The 17,925-nt window shown below is 34.7% G+C and overlaps 1 protein-coding gene across 3 annotated transcripts in view; it reads left to right on the top strand.

Annotated features, from left to right (window-relative positions):
- The window catches only part of ZFHX4 (zinc finger homeobox 4), a 233,934-nt gene that overhangs the window by 197,194 nt on the left and 18,815 nt on the right, over positions 1 to 17,925 (top strand). For all 3 annotated transcript variants that reach the window (XM_060199908.1, XM_007525806.2, XM_060199900.1), the window contains exons 6-8: positions 10,570 to 10,686; positions 16,872 to 17,005; positions 17,218 to 17,418. In XM_060199908.1, coding sequence (XP_060055891.1) covers positions 10,570 to 10,686; positions 16,872 to 17,005; positions 17,218 to 17,418 — 452 coding nt within the window. The remainder of the gene's footprint in view (positions 1 to 10,569; positions 10,687 to 16,871; positions 17,006 to 17,217; positions 17,419 to 17,925) is intronic.

The raw sequence follows: 17,925 nt of genomic DNA, 5'->3' as shown, positions 1-17,925 counted from the left end.
CATATTTACAATGTGCTTCTCATTCTTAATGGTTTGCTAAAATACCTAAAACACACACACACACCAAATTTGCTTAAATTTACTTAAAAATTGTCAGCAAAATTGAAACCTTAAAAGACTTGAAAACAGTCTTCTGATATAAACTCAGAAATTGCTTTAAAAGTTTCTTCAGAGCTAAATTTATTGTCACCTCTGCATTTTTCATAGTTATTTAAAAAAATTTATTATTTTCTCTAGAGAAGTAGAAAACACATTTAAGATAAGACAGTATGAACCAATTCTCCCATACATCTCAAGTTCATCAAAATGAATATAGGATGATCTCATTCATGGGCAGAAATTGAGAAGTAAGAGCAAAAAGGAGAAACACAGAGTAGAGCTTGCACAAAAGTAAAGGACTCGGGGGTCTTTCAGTTCTATGATGTTAGAGGAGGACCTAGGCTGGAGGTGAGAGTGTTTTGCAGAAAAATGAGAACTTTTACACATATACCAACAACTATACTTACTGTTAGTAAGTATACTATATAGTCTATAGTACACTATATTTACATCAATCCCCCAATAAAAAATAAAATTAAAAATATTTCATTCGTGACCAGACTTGAAGTAATATGCCAAAGTCAAGATTGTAATAAAAATGTTGGAAAGCTTTCCCTGTTAATACATTTCTTTATTATTTTGTAAGTAAAGAAAAAAAAAAAACCTGTATCTTCATAACACTTTCTGATAAGTTTAATATTGAGATATTCCCATACTTTCTTGATATTTCTATCTAGATATCCAACACACAAAATAATAATACAGAGAAATAATCTTATCCAGTAGCAGTAAGTTAAGTAGTAGGTATTGGATGGATGAGGTATCTCAGCCCATTAGAGAGCACAGAACTTGTGTATATGAGGTTCTAGAGATCATGGGTTCAATCCTCAGCTCCACTTTATACCAGAATTAAGCAATACTCTGATTTCTCTCTCCCTTGTTCTTTCATTATCTCTCATAATAAATAAATATAAGCATTACAAAGTAAAATAGTTATTTGTGCTGGTGACTTCACATATATTTAATCATCAAATCATAATTTGATGGCATGAAACTAATAAGTTACATGTCAATAGTACTTAAATGAAATAGTCAAAACATTAATTAAAATGAAATTAGAGGGCGGAAGGTAGATAGCATAATGGTTATGTGAACAAACTTTCATGCCTGAGGCTTCAAAGTCCCAGGTTCAATCCCCCACACCACCATAAGCCAGAGCTGAATAGTGCTCTGGTTAAAAAATAAAAGAATGAAAAACATTAAAAAAAAATCAAAATTAGAACCAAATTCTATACTGATGTTTTTTTTTTTTACTACCATTTAAAATTATGTATGTCAGTTTATTTTAGATATGAATGGTTTGTATGTTTTTGTATATGCAAAATAAATAAAAATCCACATTGTACTTTGTTCTGAAAATCCATTTTTTCTCAATTGATGAAGTCATACCATAGATCTAATTACTCCAAATGAAAAAACTTGAATAATCTTAATCAAAGTATATTTGCCCAGGACTTCAGTGCATATGTTATGACTAAGATGGATGAGTTCTTTCAACAGAAATATTTTAATACAAACAAAAATATCTTCAGATGGAAATTTGGTATATGAAGTAAAAGAGAAAATTTTGTTAAAGTAGTAGTTCTCAAAGTGTGGTCATTTTACAAGCAGCATCAGTACTTATAAAGAACTTATAAAGAAGCAATTCTTGAACTTCAGCCCTAACTTAACCTAAGCAGAAACTGAGGGAGTAAGGCCAGGATCTTAACTTCCAGCAACTCCAGGCACTAGTGTCCTCACAAAGTCTGAGGCCCCTCTTGTTCGACTGATGATGCACTGCTTTAGAAACAGTGCTCAGAGAAGATCTCTAAGAAATGAAATATATTTCTGAGAAAATGTATTTTAGACAAGTAAGGGAAGAACTTGGTCATACTCCACTCAGGAAGATAATGAAGGCAAATGTGGAGAGAGATTAGTGAATGAGGGAGGAGAGTAGCATAAGATACAGTCAGAAGGGAGTCGGGAGGTATTGCAGTGGGTTAAGCGCAGGTGGCGCAAAGCGCAAGGACCGGCGTGAGGATCCGGGTTCCAGCCCCCGGCTCCCCACCTGCAGGGGGGGGTCGCTTCACAGGTGGTGAAGCAAGTCTGCAGGTGTCTATCTTTCTCTCCCCCCTCTGTCTTCCCCTCCTCTCTCCATTTCTCTCTATCCTATCCAATAACAACCACATCAATAACAACAACAATAATAACTACAACAACAATAAAAAGACAACAGGGGCAACAAAAGGGAAAATAAATAAATAAAATTTTTTTAAAAGATACAGTCAAAAAGGTAGGCAAAGATTTGACTGTTTCAATCATAGTAAGGAGTAGCTGGTATGTTATTCTTCTTTGTTTTCTTTTTTAACTAATTTTATTTACTTATTGGATAAGGACATAGAGAAAGGGGAGGAGAACATAAAGAGGGATAAAGAAAGAGTCATTCCTGCAGCACTACTTCACCACGTGTGAAGCTTTCCCCCATGGAGCCATGGTCTGGGGCCCTGGACCTAGGAATATGCACTTTGTAACATTTACACTCAACCCTGTACTCTAATACCTGGTCCATTATGTTGTTCTAAGTGAAAAAGGAGCTACAGCAAAAACTCAAACAGGAGAATAACTTGATTTTATTGAGATATGCAGAATAAGTTACTGGAACGTAAGAATAAGTCTTCCATAGTTGTGAAACTATTTAAAAATGTAGTGAACTCTCAAGGATATTGACAATGGAAATGTGAAAAGGTAGATGGATTAATGTAAGGTAAATAGCTGGGCAAGAGAAATGATAGGGCTTACTGGTGGATTGTAGGAATATGGAAGGGGAAGAGAGAAGTCAAAGATGCCTCTTTTGGTTAACAATGGTATGATTAACTGATATGTTGGAAAGTTAGGGAAATAAGATAGATGTTGAGGGTATAAAGAAGTCTGATTTAGACAAATTACATTGAGTACACCTTCCAAACATACACATGGTGATAAAAATTAAAAGCTGTGCATCTAGATAAGATGTTCTAAGAAAATCATCATCGTTTCCCCAAGCATCATCATCATCATCATCATCATCATCATAATTATTTTTGTAGGACTTAGAAGAGAAAAAAAAAGTTAGGTGCAATGCTGGATACATTCCAATATTGAAGATTTATTTATGGAAGAGACCTCAACAAAAGAAAAAAGGAGATCCCTTTTAGAATGGTAGGATGAAAATATAATAACTGTATACAACAAAATTCAAGAAAGGGACCTTTTTCAAGAAGACAGCAGCAACATCTGTTGAGCTAGGAAAAGCTAATAAAAATGATTTTGGATTTCACAGCATGGAATTCAAATTCATTGATGGCTTTTAGAAAAGCAATTGATGTGAAGCCAGGCTGGAGGGCAATGAATACCGAGGGTTTTTTTTTTTTCCAATAAAGAGAGAAAGTGAAGGAAATTAATTAACTAAAAACTCCCAAAGCAACCAATACTCTGTTGTAGTTTTACTGAAGTGAGCTAGAGAAACGGCACAGAATCCGAACTTTTTCTTTTTCAGATTTCACTTCCTAAATTCAATTCAGTATCCTAACAAACATGTATTGCCTGCCCGTTATATTCCAGGCACTCCTCCACATTCTTCTAGCACAAAGATAAAGCTAATCACTGTTTTTAGTAATGTGTACCTACTAGTGGAAGTAAACAATATACAGATAATTTCCACTTACTGGAGATAAGTTGTTTGACATCAAGGTGTAGACTAAATAGAAATAAATATATCCAAAATCATCATCTAAGCTCAGCTTTCAAGAAATGTATCTTTTAAAGAAGCTGTTAAAAAGTCCTGGAATTTTTGAATACTTATTTGTGTTAGACTTTCTGCTGTCTGTTTTTAAATATACATTATTTTATAACAAATTTATGAGGAGGGCCTTACTAATTCTAGTTTCAGAGAAGATGAAACTGACATTACTCAAACTGAACTTAAAGAAGAAGTAGGAGTTAGTCAATAAAGAAATGCTGCTCTAGATAAGGAAATGGATGTATGTATATATAGGAAAGAAAGTGATAGAATAACAGGAATTTCTAGAACCGTGGTTCACAAAATATGGTCCCTGAACCAAGAGCACCAACAGCAATTGATAACAAGATATATAAATTCTGGACTACATTCTAAACCTACTGAGTTAGAAGATCTAGATGTAGAGCCAAGGAATTTGTGTTTTAACAGATTTTCCAGATGAATCTGATGGCTAAACAGTTGAGATTATTCTTGAACATTAGTTGCTAAGTAGGAAGTGAAGGAAAATGAGAGTGATAGCCAAAAAACAGGGGTTTTGGAGGTATTCTTGCCATGCACAAAAGAAAGCCTTTTATTTACTTTTTATTTTTTATTACTGATTTAATAATGATCAAAACGGAACAAAATGAAACAAAATAATGAAACAAAAGCCATGCAATTCCATACAGTTACTACCACCAGAATTCCATATCACATACTCTCCACTAAAAGCTTCCTTATTCTTTATCTCTCTGGGAGTATGGACCAATCATCTTTATGGGGTGCTGAAGGTGGGAGGTCTGGCTTCTGTAATTGCTTCTCTGCTGGATATGGTCATTGACAAGTCGATCCACACCCTCAGCCTGTTTCTATCTTTCCCTAGTAGGGCAGGGTCCTGGGGCGATGAGGTTCCAGGCCACATTGGTGAGGTCATATGCGAAGGGAAGTCAGGTTGGTGTCATGGTAGCATCTGTAACTTGGCAGCTGAAAAGTATTAAGACAAAAAGCAGAACAAATTGTTAAATAATCAGGAACCTAAATATAAGACAAGATTTGGGGTCTTCATGTTGGAAGACGCTAGGAAGTCTATTTTAGGTATATTCCAAGAGGCCCATGACTTGACTAATTTTTTCCCAAGCCCAACAGCTTACATGTAGGTAGGCTGAAAGTATTGTCTGGGAAGATGGTGTCAGAGTTGGAAATAGGAACAGAAAGCTGGATCAGGGCAGAGAGTAGCTCTCAAATATGGGAAAAGTATATAAATACCACTAACTGTAAACCCCATTGATCTGACCTAGGAACCATGTCTATTTATATTTAGCACAGGATCTTTTGTAACCTCTGCATCCCTATAGATCTGAGCTCTCATTCTAGGTTGCACTCATTTCAGGACCAGTCTTCCTTGAGTACCAGAGTATGTTGACCCAGCCTCCCTTTGGAGAGTTCGGCAGTTTCTACCACTGTTGTTCTAAATGGAGGGCAAGGTCCTATAGATGTCCACAAAAGTCTTTATGATGTTGTTTCTGATGGAGATGACCAATGATGGTGGAGAGAGGGGTCTGTTAGAGGTCTAGGTTCATCATATTTATGTGGGAATTCCAAGATTCCCTGATTAAGGCCCTGGACAATGGGGTAACTTGATAGTGACCAAAAGGGCCATCATTAAACTGTGTCAGTGTCTTGCCCTTATCCAGCTTGTGTAGTCCTTACTATATCTGACAGAGTTAGATTTAGAGTGATTGACAGAAGTGAAATGAAAAGTAGGTGAGAAGGGTATCTAGGTCTAAGTAGATTATATTTGATTAAGTAACTTATGGTGTCTTTTTTAGGTCTTTCTACTTGCTCGCTGCAGTTACTGAGTCATTGTAGACTATTGCGCACTTTTACTTTAAGATATATATTTTCCCCCTAATTTATGGATACATGTGTTTATGTGCCCTATCTCATGGGCCCTGGTCTATATCTAGGTTCTATAACTTTGCTAGAAGGTGTGTCACCTGAAATGGAACTAAGGAGTCCTAAGACCTAAGAAAGGTCTCTCCAGAATATTGGAGCTAGAGGGCTGATCACCCAGGCCTGGCATCTCTGGACACAGTTCAAAATGAAACATGTGGGTGGCACTACTAACTTTTTAAAAAAAGTATTAAATCACTGATAATCTTAGACTAGAGAGACAAGAAGTAACTGTCTTGTCAGTATACAAGATACAGTGTTTCTAAATAGCATTAAATGGCATACATCATGGTAAGATCTTATATGGTACAGCAAATCCTAACCACAGGATTTTCAAAACAAATCAAGATCTCAAATAATCTGGTTATAAAATTATCTATTGCCTTCTCAAGCTCTAAAACAGCAGAGAACCTTCCTCACTCTCTATAAAACCTACAGTTCTCATAGTCCTGGAAACACTGGGGCTTTTCTCATTTTCCTTCATGCTTCTCTTGACCCACACCATTTGATACTACAACTGCTCATCTCAACCAAATCAATGCAACCAGCCTTTTATTTTTAAGCAGTGGGAACAACTGAAAGACTTTTTTGAGTAAGAAAGTCAGATTTACATAGCCCATTTCAAGGTAGACTGAGTGGTGATGGTGCAGGGGAGGTGGGATCTGGTTGGGGAGAAAATTAAGTAATCTAGGAAAGAAACCTTACAAGTCAAGTGCATTAAAGGTATTATGAAAGCATAATATTAAAGGTGCTTAAATTTATATCTTTACTTTCTCTTTGTTTGATCTCCCTGTGTGCTTAAAAACATTCAGTGAAGACTCAGAGAGTGTCCAAATCCAAATGTATAATGAAGTCCTGGAACAAAACATAACTGGTTAGACTTAGAACAGAAGTAATTTTGAATTACTTAATTTTGACATAATTTTCAGTACCACTGAAGTAATTTTTTTTTCTTTTTTCCTGCCACCAGGATTATCACTGGGGCTCAGTACTGGCACTATAAGCCCACTATTCCTAGAGGTCTTTGTTTTTTCTATTTCACTTTATTTTTATTTTATCTATTTTTTCTATTTTATTTATTATATTTATTTTATATAACTTGAGATGGGAGGGGGAGATAGAGATGGAAAGAAAAAGAGAGACACCAGCAAACCTGCCTCACTGCTTGCCCATGAAGCATATCCCTTGCAGGTGGGGAGCAGGGGTCTTTGTGCATGTTAATATCTGTGCTCAACTGGGTACATCACCATCTGGCCGCTGATATTATATTTGAGAAGGCGTTTTATGATTTTATAGAATAGTGTCATTGCACATATTTATTCATATAAAAATACTCTAAGCAAGTAAGTAAAAAACTTTTAAATACAGTTTAGATGTGTTTGTAGATTATCTTAGAAAATTATCTCAGTCGTGATAAAAATACCAGAAAAAAGTGAATTGTATCATACTTCTTTCTGTAACATAAGACTATAGTATTATTTTGTGTTCTTCAAATATTTTCAAAAGTTAAAAAAATACAAATGTGCTATCAAGTTTCCAAAAATTAAAGTTCTTCTGGGTTTTAATACACATTTAAGCTTATGTTTTATAAGAAAATTAGCAGATATATGAATGCTGTATTTTGTATAATCCATGAGGCAAACTAATTGAAAATACATATACTAAAAATACAGTGGTATTAATGATACTTTCATTATTATCACACATAATAGTGTGATAATAATGAAACTTACTGATGAAAACCAAATTTGTGCTAACATCTTTACTTTGGAATTTTATGTAATTTCCATTACTTTCAGGTATCCTTTTGATAATTTAGTGCCAAGTTTTTTTTTTAATAAGGCACCTTACATTTTATGGCATTTTAAAATTGAGGAAATATAGTACTTTAAAATGAAAATTTAGTCATTCCTTTCCTTAACCTCAAATCCAGCCTACAGTTTTCTAGAGGAAGTATTTTCTCTACATTAGTACTCTTGACTTTAATATCTGTTTATAAAATGGATGTCTAATTTTAAAAACTCTGTAAGAGTGAAAGTAACTTTTACACCTGATTTATTTGAAACTCTATGGTGTATTTATGTTACCCTTTGATTGTTTTTTGCATGATTAAAATTTTGCAGAGTTCTACGACTCCAAAGAACCTACCTGTAATAAGCAGCTTTTGCTTTCTAAACCACAAAACAGGTCTGAATTGCTTGAGCATTAGAGCTAATTGCCTGCCTACTTCAAAGGAAGAACCAGAAAAGGGGGGGGGTGGGCATTGAAGAGGGTGTAGTGTGGCCAAATCCACCTCTGGAGGTTAGAGTTGTGGCTTGGAAGAGCCTGGGCAAAGTTATGGCCTCAGAACTGCTGTTTGCCATTAAGTTGATGGGGAGAATCTATCCCACAATCTTTCCCTGCTGCTGACACAGAGTCTTTGTTCACATTCAGATTTCTCAAACTGTTGCCAGGGTCAGGCTGAGGTCAGACACCACAGTGATGTATAGAAGAACATGTCTGGGAATTTCTCTCACTCTTAAAACACATACTAGAAAATAAGAAAAAAGGACCCTGCAAAAACTGCCTGATGAGACCCAGATTATACTCTAGTTTTTGTTGTTGTTGTTGTTATTTTAGTACCTTCATAATTTTTGTTTACTTTTCCTGACACACCATGTTTTATTAATGTGAGAAGCGATAGCCCTTATAATTTTATGTCCCTTCAAGATAAGAACACTCAGTAGCACTTTGACACTTCATTTTCCAGCCTTGGGGGAAAGGTCCAGTAAGTCTATTTTTTAAAAAATCTTGCATTCCTTCCCCAAGATGGGTTGAGAAGTAATTTCCATGGACTGTCATAGGTCATAGGGCTGACACTGGGTGTGTCATGTCTTGCTCATGGATTTGACAGGGACACAATCCAATCCAGGCATGATCTGAGTTATTCAGGCCCCAAACCATGCCAGCTGCCCCCACTCCTCCCCAGGTTCATTCACCCTATGGTTAAAGGGGCTTATATAAGGAGGCTTGTGTTTGATAACTAAATTTAACTGATTGATGAAAGCTGGCTAGAACATTAAGTAGTCTTCATTCTCTCTCTCTCTCTCTCTCTATTGGGAGGATTAATGGTTTACAGTCTACAGTAAAACACAGTAGATCATACATGTGTAACATCTTTATTCTCTTTTCTTGAAGTAAAATCCCCACTCATATATGTTTCCCTCAGATGACCTTTGCATCCAAAGGATGTTTCTGTGAAGCAACAAAGTACAAATCTGGAGTAGAAGGACTGGCATGGTGTCTTTGAAAACTCACATATGAAACATACTCCTAATTCAAATATATTAGATCTTCTTCTCCACCCCCACCCAGGTTTTGCAGTTTTTCCAGAATTGTTCCACCTCTGTTTTCTAATGACACAGTTGCAGAATATGGCTGACAAGAGAGGCACTAAATATCTGTGTGTATATGTGTGTGTGTGTGTGTGTGTGTGTGTGTGTGTCAGCTGCTGCATATGACAGCGGATATTTCATTCTGCTGTCAAAAAGTTATTAATAAAACATGGGGTGTGGAGAGGGCCACAATTTCCCCCTTTCAATCACTATAGCATTTGCAATGAAAATTTTATGCAGTGTGTAATTTTCAGTTAATGCTTGACACTTAAAATGTCCATAGCTGCATTTTGTATGGCTATTGAAGGGTTAATTGTATCATGTTTCCTGCATAAAAGCTCTTCTTATCAAAAGCAAATAGAAGAGTGTATGCAAATGTGTGTCAATGACCTTTTGCCTTCCCTGGCTTAATTTATATGGTCATTAAAGATTTTATGAAATTGAGTAGTCTGGTGCCTCAAATCCCATTTTACCTTCTCCTCCTAATTTATGTAATTCTTACCTGATCAGGAGAATATTATTTTTATTTTTTGTACTGCAATGAAAACAGTAAGCCATGCTGTGTGGAGTTGCAAGTCCGGTTATCTGGCATTACTCAGATTGCTAAAAATTCATTAAAACATGACATCAGCACAGTGAGAGACAAATGATCACAGGATGAAAGAGAACAGTGGGCCTTTCACGGATTAGTGCTACACAGACCCAGCACAGAGGCTAACTGCATAAACAGATTAATCCACCACCAGCAGCAGAGCTAAGATTTACAGAATAATCAAATTGGGTTAAATTACTATGAAGATATCCATGTAATCTAGCTGGTGTGAACCTGTGAATGAGGTGTGAGGTGATGTAGTTGTCATAGAAGTATACCTTCTTATGTCCTCTGCCCTTTATAGCTCCCCCTATAGAAAAAAAATCCTAATGTAAACTAACACTTTGAGATCTTTGAGAAATTCCAGGGAATTTGTGCTGAATGAAGGAGTAACACCTGTCTTCATTCATCACAATATTTCCATATAAGATTTTTTTCTCTTAAAATTTAGTTTATTCTGCCATTAATAGAGGTCCCTGGCATAGTGGTTCCATGTTTCTTAGACGGTTCTACTGAAATGTTTGGATTTCCTTATACCAATTTAAAATTTTTTTCTAGTTTAAACTCTACTTAGAATTGTTTCTTTCACTTTAACATGGACACAATGTCTGCTCATAGTAGAAGTTGCTTTGGGTAATATTTTGTATCGACACAGTTATTGGTCTCCGGTATAAACTATTGAATAAACTTGTTTTCTTTTTTGAGTGCGAATATCTTGACCATAAATAGTCAAGTTATTAAATGGGCATGTAGTTTTAGTGTAATGTTTTTTCTCAGATTTTCAGTCAGATTCACTGGTATGCTTTTCTTAACAGAAGAACAAAGTGAGGAAGCAGAAGGAATTATTAAATCTACAGCAGTGGCTGAGGATGATGAGAAAGACACAAGTGAAAGAGACAATAGTGATGGCAAAAACTCTAATAAAGACTCTGGTAAGATGCTATAATCTTTCACCTTTCTTCCTCCTCCCTCCACTCCCTGCAATCAGCTCTCCTTCCAACCCTCCCCAGCTTATTAAAATCTTTTATTCATTTTAAACTGTCTGAACATTCCTACTACTATGCATTGCATGTGCATTTTGCATGTGATTTCTATCAGCAGCCTCCCATTGACCTATTTTTAATCACAACCATCTGACAGAATAGATGTGGATAAGTTGAAGAATATTACAGGACGACCAGCAAGATTATTTTTTAATCAAATCAGTTTGTGTGCTTGTAATTTTTTAAGCGCCTTTCATTAATCTTAGCTATAGTTGTGATTCCTCTGATGGCATATTAATTTTTCATAAGCATAGGATTAGATAGCACTTGATTTTTTCCCACTCAATCATATGTACTCTGCAATCCATGTAACTTGAAAAATAAAAATAAATGTGATTTTTTTTCTTGCCCCCCCCACCCCTATAACTTACACTCAGGAATTTGACTTTTAAAACTGCATCTATTTGAGACATTTCAAAGAAAATTCAATGAAAAGGTTTACAGATGATTCAGCCTAAGAAAGAGGAAATATCATTGAAAAAGGATTAGGTGCTGGGTAATTTTGATCTTCTAGAATAGACAAATCCCAGTAATGAAAGCTACTGTCTTTGAAAACAAACCTTCCTGTCATGACATTTGCTTGTGCACAAACAAACGCTAGGCCAGCATCTGGTATGGATACCTAAGGCTTTTTCTGTGTTTGATTTGGCAAATATATGACTTCATCCATGCTTTGTATGTATGAGATGGAAATCTATGGTTGAAATGAATATTACATTGGCTACTTTTGCTGCACGCTATACCTAGTTTTATTATGTTGGACTCATTGAAGCAGAAGAAGTGCTGAAACGGGTTCAAGCCTATTAGTTTCAGGTAGTCATCTATCTTTCCCTTGAATTCCAGTGACAGCTGCATATAAAGAAGCTTGTTTTCACTATGAAGACATTGGGTTGTGCAAAGAATATCATTTTTATGTGCAAGATTATTTAAACCAAAATTATCCCATATTTGTAATTCAGTCTTTGTATATCTGAGTTTTACATTTCTTTCAAGAAGTATTCAAAGGACTTTCTACCTCTCTCTCATATCTATGGTAACTGTCTTTCAGAAGTCATGAAAAAAAATATGATTTTAAATTTGTGTCTAAGAGCTACTGGGCAACAGAGAATTCTAATTTGATTTAAATAAAGGAGAGTGAGCTTTAGTTTGTATTGAGCCTAAGGCAAGGTAAAATAAGATGCCATGCCTATCTATGAAGAAGCTGACTCCTGAGGTTATTGGAATTTGAAGTACCTAGAGATCAGCTAAGTACAGATGGCTCAAGAGTAGATTCATCTAAACCTCATTTGAAAACAACTGAAAATAGCAAGGTAGTTCATCTTCTAGGGTGACAAGGCAGTCAGTTTATTCATTGTGTAGGGTGCAACTCCTAGAGGCTAACTGCGTCTGGGAGGATAGGAATCTATTCAGTGGCATCTTTCTCACAGTATTGGTACCAAAGTTGATCACTAGGTGTATGTCTCTTATCCTCAGAAGAATGTGCACAACACAAACATACACATTAATGTACACTTAGGTATATGGCTTTATGCTTGGTTTTGAATAGTTAATACCTTGTTTTGGATGAATTCTAGGAAATGTTTGAAATGGCTCCAATCTTACCATTGAGGAAAGAGTCTTTCTTAAGACAGACCACTGATGCAGTAGCTCCACTTCCACCAGAGCTGTTTACTGCTCTGCCTAAACAACAGCTTCAATCACTCCCTAACGTCATGATGAGTTATTGTCCTTTCTGTGGCAACTAATTGTACCATCTAGACAGGACTTAGGCATCTGAGAGGATACAGACCATTTCATAATGGTACTTGTTTCAAATGAATTTGTATCTTTGTAGACATGACTCTCCAGGTATATCTGTAGGGATAAAAATGAACTTTAAGCACGAACTAAAAGCAATTACTGGGAGGCAAATATTTATCTTTGAAGCCTTACAGGCTTTGCGATGGTTCTTTTTAATGATAACTAGTGTGAACTTTTAATGAAATTTTGTTTTCTAAATTGAATCTGATTAGGCAAAAAAAAAAAATTAAATGGAGTTTTATCTTATAAACATTTCCAAGGAGTGAATGAATTATTTTCTATGTTGTTTTTCCTATCCAAATTATAAACATCAAAAAGCAATACTAGCAAACTTGTAAGTTAATTGCTATCTTAGATAGGAAAAGAGTGTGACCCTAGTTTAATACAGAATTTTTTTAGACAGGAAGGAATCAACACATGTTAGGAAGACTGTGTTTGTATAAGCTGTTGTGCTGTGTTACTGACTTTAATCTCTAGGACTAGCGCTTTCAAAATGAGACTTGGCAATATGCAAGTTATGTTTGTTGAATATTCATTCATTATAGAAAAGACTCCTAATGCCTCATTTATATTGCCATTTAAATCTAGTGCCACTTTAGATTAATTATAATCCAAATTATAGCTCTGTGCAGTACAAGAATTAATATAGAGTTTATCCAGATTAATACATTTGCATTGAAAATGTATGTTTTTCTGCCATGGCTAAGGGGACCTCTTTTTAATAAGGGAGTAAACATGAGGAAAGATGAAAATTAACCTTCATTACTGCAATTAAAATTATTCTTTCATTCACATCTCATTAGAAAGAATACAGTACCAGTAATTACAACTTAAAATTATTTAAGGCTGAATAATATCTTCTGGATAGGAAAAGCTTTCAAACTTTATCAAATTCCTTGATTCATGAATAGATTAGTATTTTATTTAATTTTTTTCAACAGTTGCTTTGAATACATACATGTTATTGGATTTTCTTCATTTGTTATACTCAAAAACCATTTTATAACCTTCTGTATTTTAAGGATTGAAAGTTATTAGTTAGGCAGCATCTGAATTGAAATAAATTATATCATTTTTATACTAGCTATCTCATACAATTTAAATAACCCCATAACTGACAGATAATCATTGATTCATCTGTTTGGCAATGCTTATCTGTAATTAGACTTCATTTTTTAGTTAAATGCATTAAAATGACATCTTTCTGAGAATGGTTTGATGCTATTAATAACATGAAATGAATGATGATCTCATTTCAAGACTTTGTCTAAGGTGACACACATAAACTACGAATAGTCATAGAACTTAACAAAAGATTTCCTAAAATTGATTGTCCCTTATTTAATGTAAGCTATTTTGGGGGTAAAATAATTGGGGGAAAAAAGCTCTCAAGGTTGAGTCCTTATAGTGGCCAAGTAGGCTATTATACCTGAATGCTCCCCCAGTTGAATGGAAAAGATAAGCTGCATAAAATATAACTTCCACCAGCTTTGCAAATAATTTTGATGGCTTGTCCTATCTTCAATAATTGGCTTTTGTGTTATTATATTTCAAAAGCCTTTGGTGCTTCTTTTTAATCACATGTATCTCTAGAATCCTAGCTACAACATAATTTTAAACAAAATGAACTTTAGGAAACAGTCAACTTACACTTATGGTTTAACTAGTTTAATTAGCAAAACACTGAAATTTACATATATTTCAGTGAGATATTATAGTCAACAGTTACTGGAATGATTCAGAAATAGTGGCCTTAAAAATTTACTCTAAGAAAATAAGAGAGGGATCTGGGGAGGATTTTGGAATCCTGCTACATAATGGTGGAAGAGGACCTAGGTTTGGGGTGAGAATGTTTTGCAAACACCTGTCACAGGGAAATGAGAAATTGTACCTATGTGTCAACAACTGTACAGTAAGCCATTAACCTTCCATGAAATGATTAAATTTTTTTGACTTTTACTTTCTTTGTAGTATAAAGCATCAGCAAATTCAAAAGCAGTTATATTGTTTGGTGAATACTGATAAATATAAAAATAAGAACTTGAATGGATTATACCAACTGTGTATACCACTGTACAATATGAATTTATAAAATATTTCAAATCTTAGAATCAATTTATCTTTAAAGTATCAATGTTAGAATACATATATGTTTAATAATGTTCTATAGGGCTCTCAGTCAGATAACAGAAATCACAGACATTCTTGTTTAACCTGTGTATGGCAATCTTTGACAGCACAGGGAATTGGATCAACTTATTATTTGGTCATGTCTGATTCTATCATTTATAAAAAAGAATAAGGGAATATGACACAGTATCATTCTATTAAAAGGCACATATTCTTGCTCAGTAATGGAGAATTTTAAAAGAAAAATTTCCACTCTCACTGAAGAAAGCAGTGATAGAAATTTGCTGACTTAAATGACATTTTATAAAATTTGATATGACATCTTCAGTAATTTTGCTTGCAAAAAAATACATGTCTTATTTACTCAAATGTATATTTTAGTATTTTTGAAGTAGTACTAAAATGTATATTCAATTTTGAGAAGATAAAAACAGTTCTAATATCAGAATTATTTATAAAATTAGCATCTCTGTTTTTGAAATATTGTGGGGTATTAAATACAGGTAGTAAAAATTTCAACCTATCTCAAACTTAAGTTTATTCAAATATAAATATGATAAATCATTTCATCAATAACTAGAAAAATATAAATGCTTTATGCATATGAAAAAATATAATAAAGACAATTTAGCTTATATAAACCTAGATATCACTAGCCGTGTAATTTGTTGAAATCATAGTACTAATTCAGTATCCACTACAGAGCTCCAAAAATAAAATTATTTAAATTCAATTTTAATTTATATCTCTCCAGTGTTACCTTCTACTTTTTCTAGATTTGAAATTTCTGAGAATATTAAAAAATCACACAACTCCAGAATGCAAAGAAGATGCATTTGGAGGATTCATTTCCATATCTTTGACCTTATTTTAAAATTAAAATAGGGTTACTTTGCAACAAGGTACAATTTGTTCATTTATATGAAGCCTATGTGGATTGAAAAAAATCAAGATAAATCTTCATGCACAGCATACAATCAGATTACGCCTAGACTCTATATTTACGCAAGGTCTGATAGCAATCAATGGTTTAGCTTCATTGCATTTCAAGATGTATTTGCACCCAGTTGTCCAGTGATAGTGTCCTCACCCTGGAAATAATTTAGTTGCAAATTGACTGGAAGATGGTGAAAATTGAAAGTTAAAATTAGAAATACTCATAATAAACAGCAGAAAAAAAGGTCAGATGATGCTGTGCTATGATGAGATTGGAACGGCTAGTAAATGAGGTTTTGTGTTTGTCGTGAGATGTATGTGACATGCCTACCCAATGTTGCTGTAATATCCAGCCTTACAGAGGAGATTATCGGGAAAATTGATGCTGGAAAGAATTTTCTGTTAGATTGGGAAATTAGAATCACACTCTTTTCTTTGATGTGTATGTGTGAGGCTCCTGCACATTACATTGCTCACCTAAGCAAAAATTTAAACCATTTTTTAACACCGAATATTGGGATTAACTTCATAAAACAATTGTTTTCATGAGATTTGGACTGTAACATTACATGTACAGTCAACTGCTGAACTATCTGGAGCTAAGAATAAATCACCAAACTAGTAGCAGATATGTATGTATTATTAATTTTGTAGCATATAAAATATCATTTTAAATTCCTAAATTCTTTTTTATTCTTACTAGTGATTTAATAATAACAAGATTGTAAAATAATAGAGGTATAAATCCATACTAAATTCCTAAATTCTCACTAGTCAGCTCTTCTCAGAAATTTGAATCCTTTTTAGTGTCAAAGAATATTTGAAAAGAGAGAGGTAATTAAATAAATACTGATAAAAATCACTATTTTCTAAGTACTTGTGAGTAGGAAATTTCTTTTCCTGTGATAAAGGCATTCTCAGACACCAGAAAACATGTGCTATTGATGACTCTTTCAAGGTTACCTAAAGTTATCTAAACATAGACAGCAGTATACTTCTAAATATGTTTGTAAAGTTCCCTCAGTCAGTGGACAAAAATAAGTGTGCGTTTTGCCTTTTATGATTAACATCATTTAAACATACTTGTCTGTTTTTTAAAGTCTGAATTGAGAAATAGAGTAATTTCTCTAAGACTTGACTCTTTGTACTTTTGACATTTTGTCTTTTTCAAATTCATGGGTTTTGTTTGTTTGTTTGTTTGTAATCAGGAATAATTACTCCAGAAAAGGAGTTAAAAGTCAGTGTGGCAGGGGGAACCCAGGCACTCCTGCTGGCAAAAGAAGAGGATGTTGCCACAAAAAGACCAAAACCCACAGAGGACAATAAATTCTGTCATGAACAGGTAAATATTGTATTTTTTCCCTTTGCTGTGTAAACTTTTCTTTTTTCTAGTTGCTTCTGATAACTCTAGAGCCCCCAGTGGGTTCCATGATGTTGAAATGAACTGCAGACATTGCAGTTGGTAACATACCACTCTCAGTATTTTAGCTAAATGCTCAGAAGTCATCAAAATATATGAATTATTAGTGATCGTGTTTATTTAATATTTTCCAGTTCTACCAGTGTCCTTATTGTAACTACAATAGTAGGGACCAAAGTCGTATCCAGATGCACGTCCTGTCCCAGCACTCAGTGCAGCCAGTCATCTGCTGCCCCCTCTGCCAGGACGTCCTCAGCAACAAGATGCACCTCCAGCTGCATCTGACACATTTACACAGTGTGTCTCCGGACTGTGTGGAGAAGCTGCTTATGACAGTAAGGATATTGATACGTATTTCACATGATGACTGCAAAGTCTATTAACTAACTATTGGCTGATAGAAATGCATTTGGGGGGGGGGGGCTGGGCTGTGGCACACTCTTGCTAAGCACACATATTGCCATGTGCAAGGACTGGGCTTTGAGCCACCACTACCCATTTGCAGGAGAGAAGCTTCACAAGCAATGAAGCAAATATGCAGGTGTCTATCTCCCACTCTCCCCTCCCCTCTCTGTTTCTCTCTGTCCTAGTAAGTATAAAGAATGAAAAAAGAAAAAAAAAATGTCCACCAGAAGCAATAGATTTGTAGTGCTGCACCAAGTCCCAGGGATAACCCTGTGGCAAAAAAAAAAAAAAAAAAAGAAAGAAAGAAAAGGAAAGGAAAGGAAAGGAAAGGCAAGGAAAGGAAAGGAAACAAAAAGGAAATAGAAATGCATTTCTTTTTTCACTATTTCAACTCTCTTCTATTACACTGATCATCACAGCTTAGGGCTTATTTGTTG

The sequence above is a fragment of the Erinaceus europaeus genome, chromosome 1 (genome assembly GCF_950295315.1).
Source record: "Erinaceus europaeus chromosome 1, mEriEur2.1, whole genome shotgun sequence".
Lineage (NCBI taxonomy): Eukaryota > Metazoa > Chordata > Mammalia > Eulipotyphla > Erinaceidae > Erinaceus > Erinaceus europaeus.
This window is presented reverse-complemented; position numbering and strand designations above follow the sequence as displayed.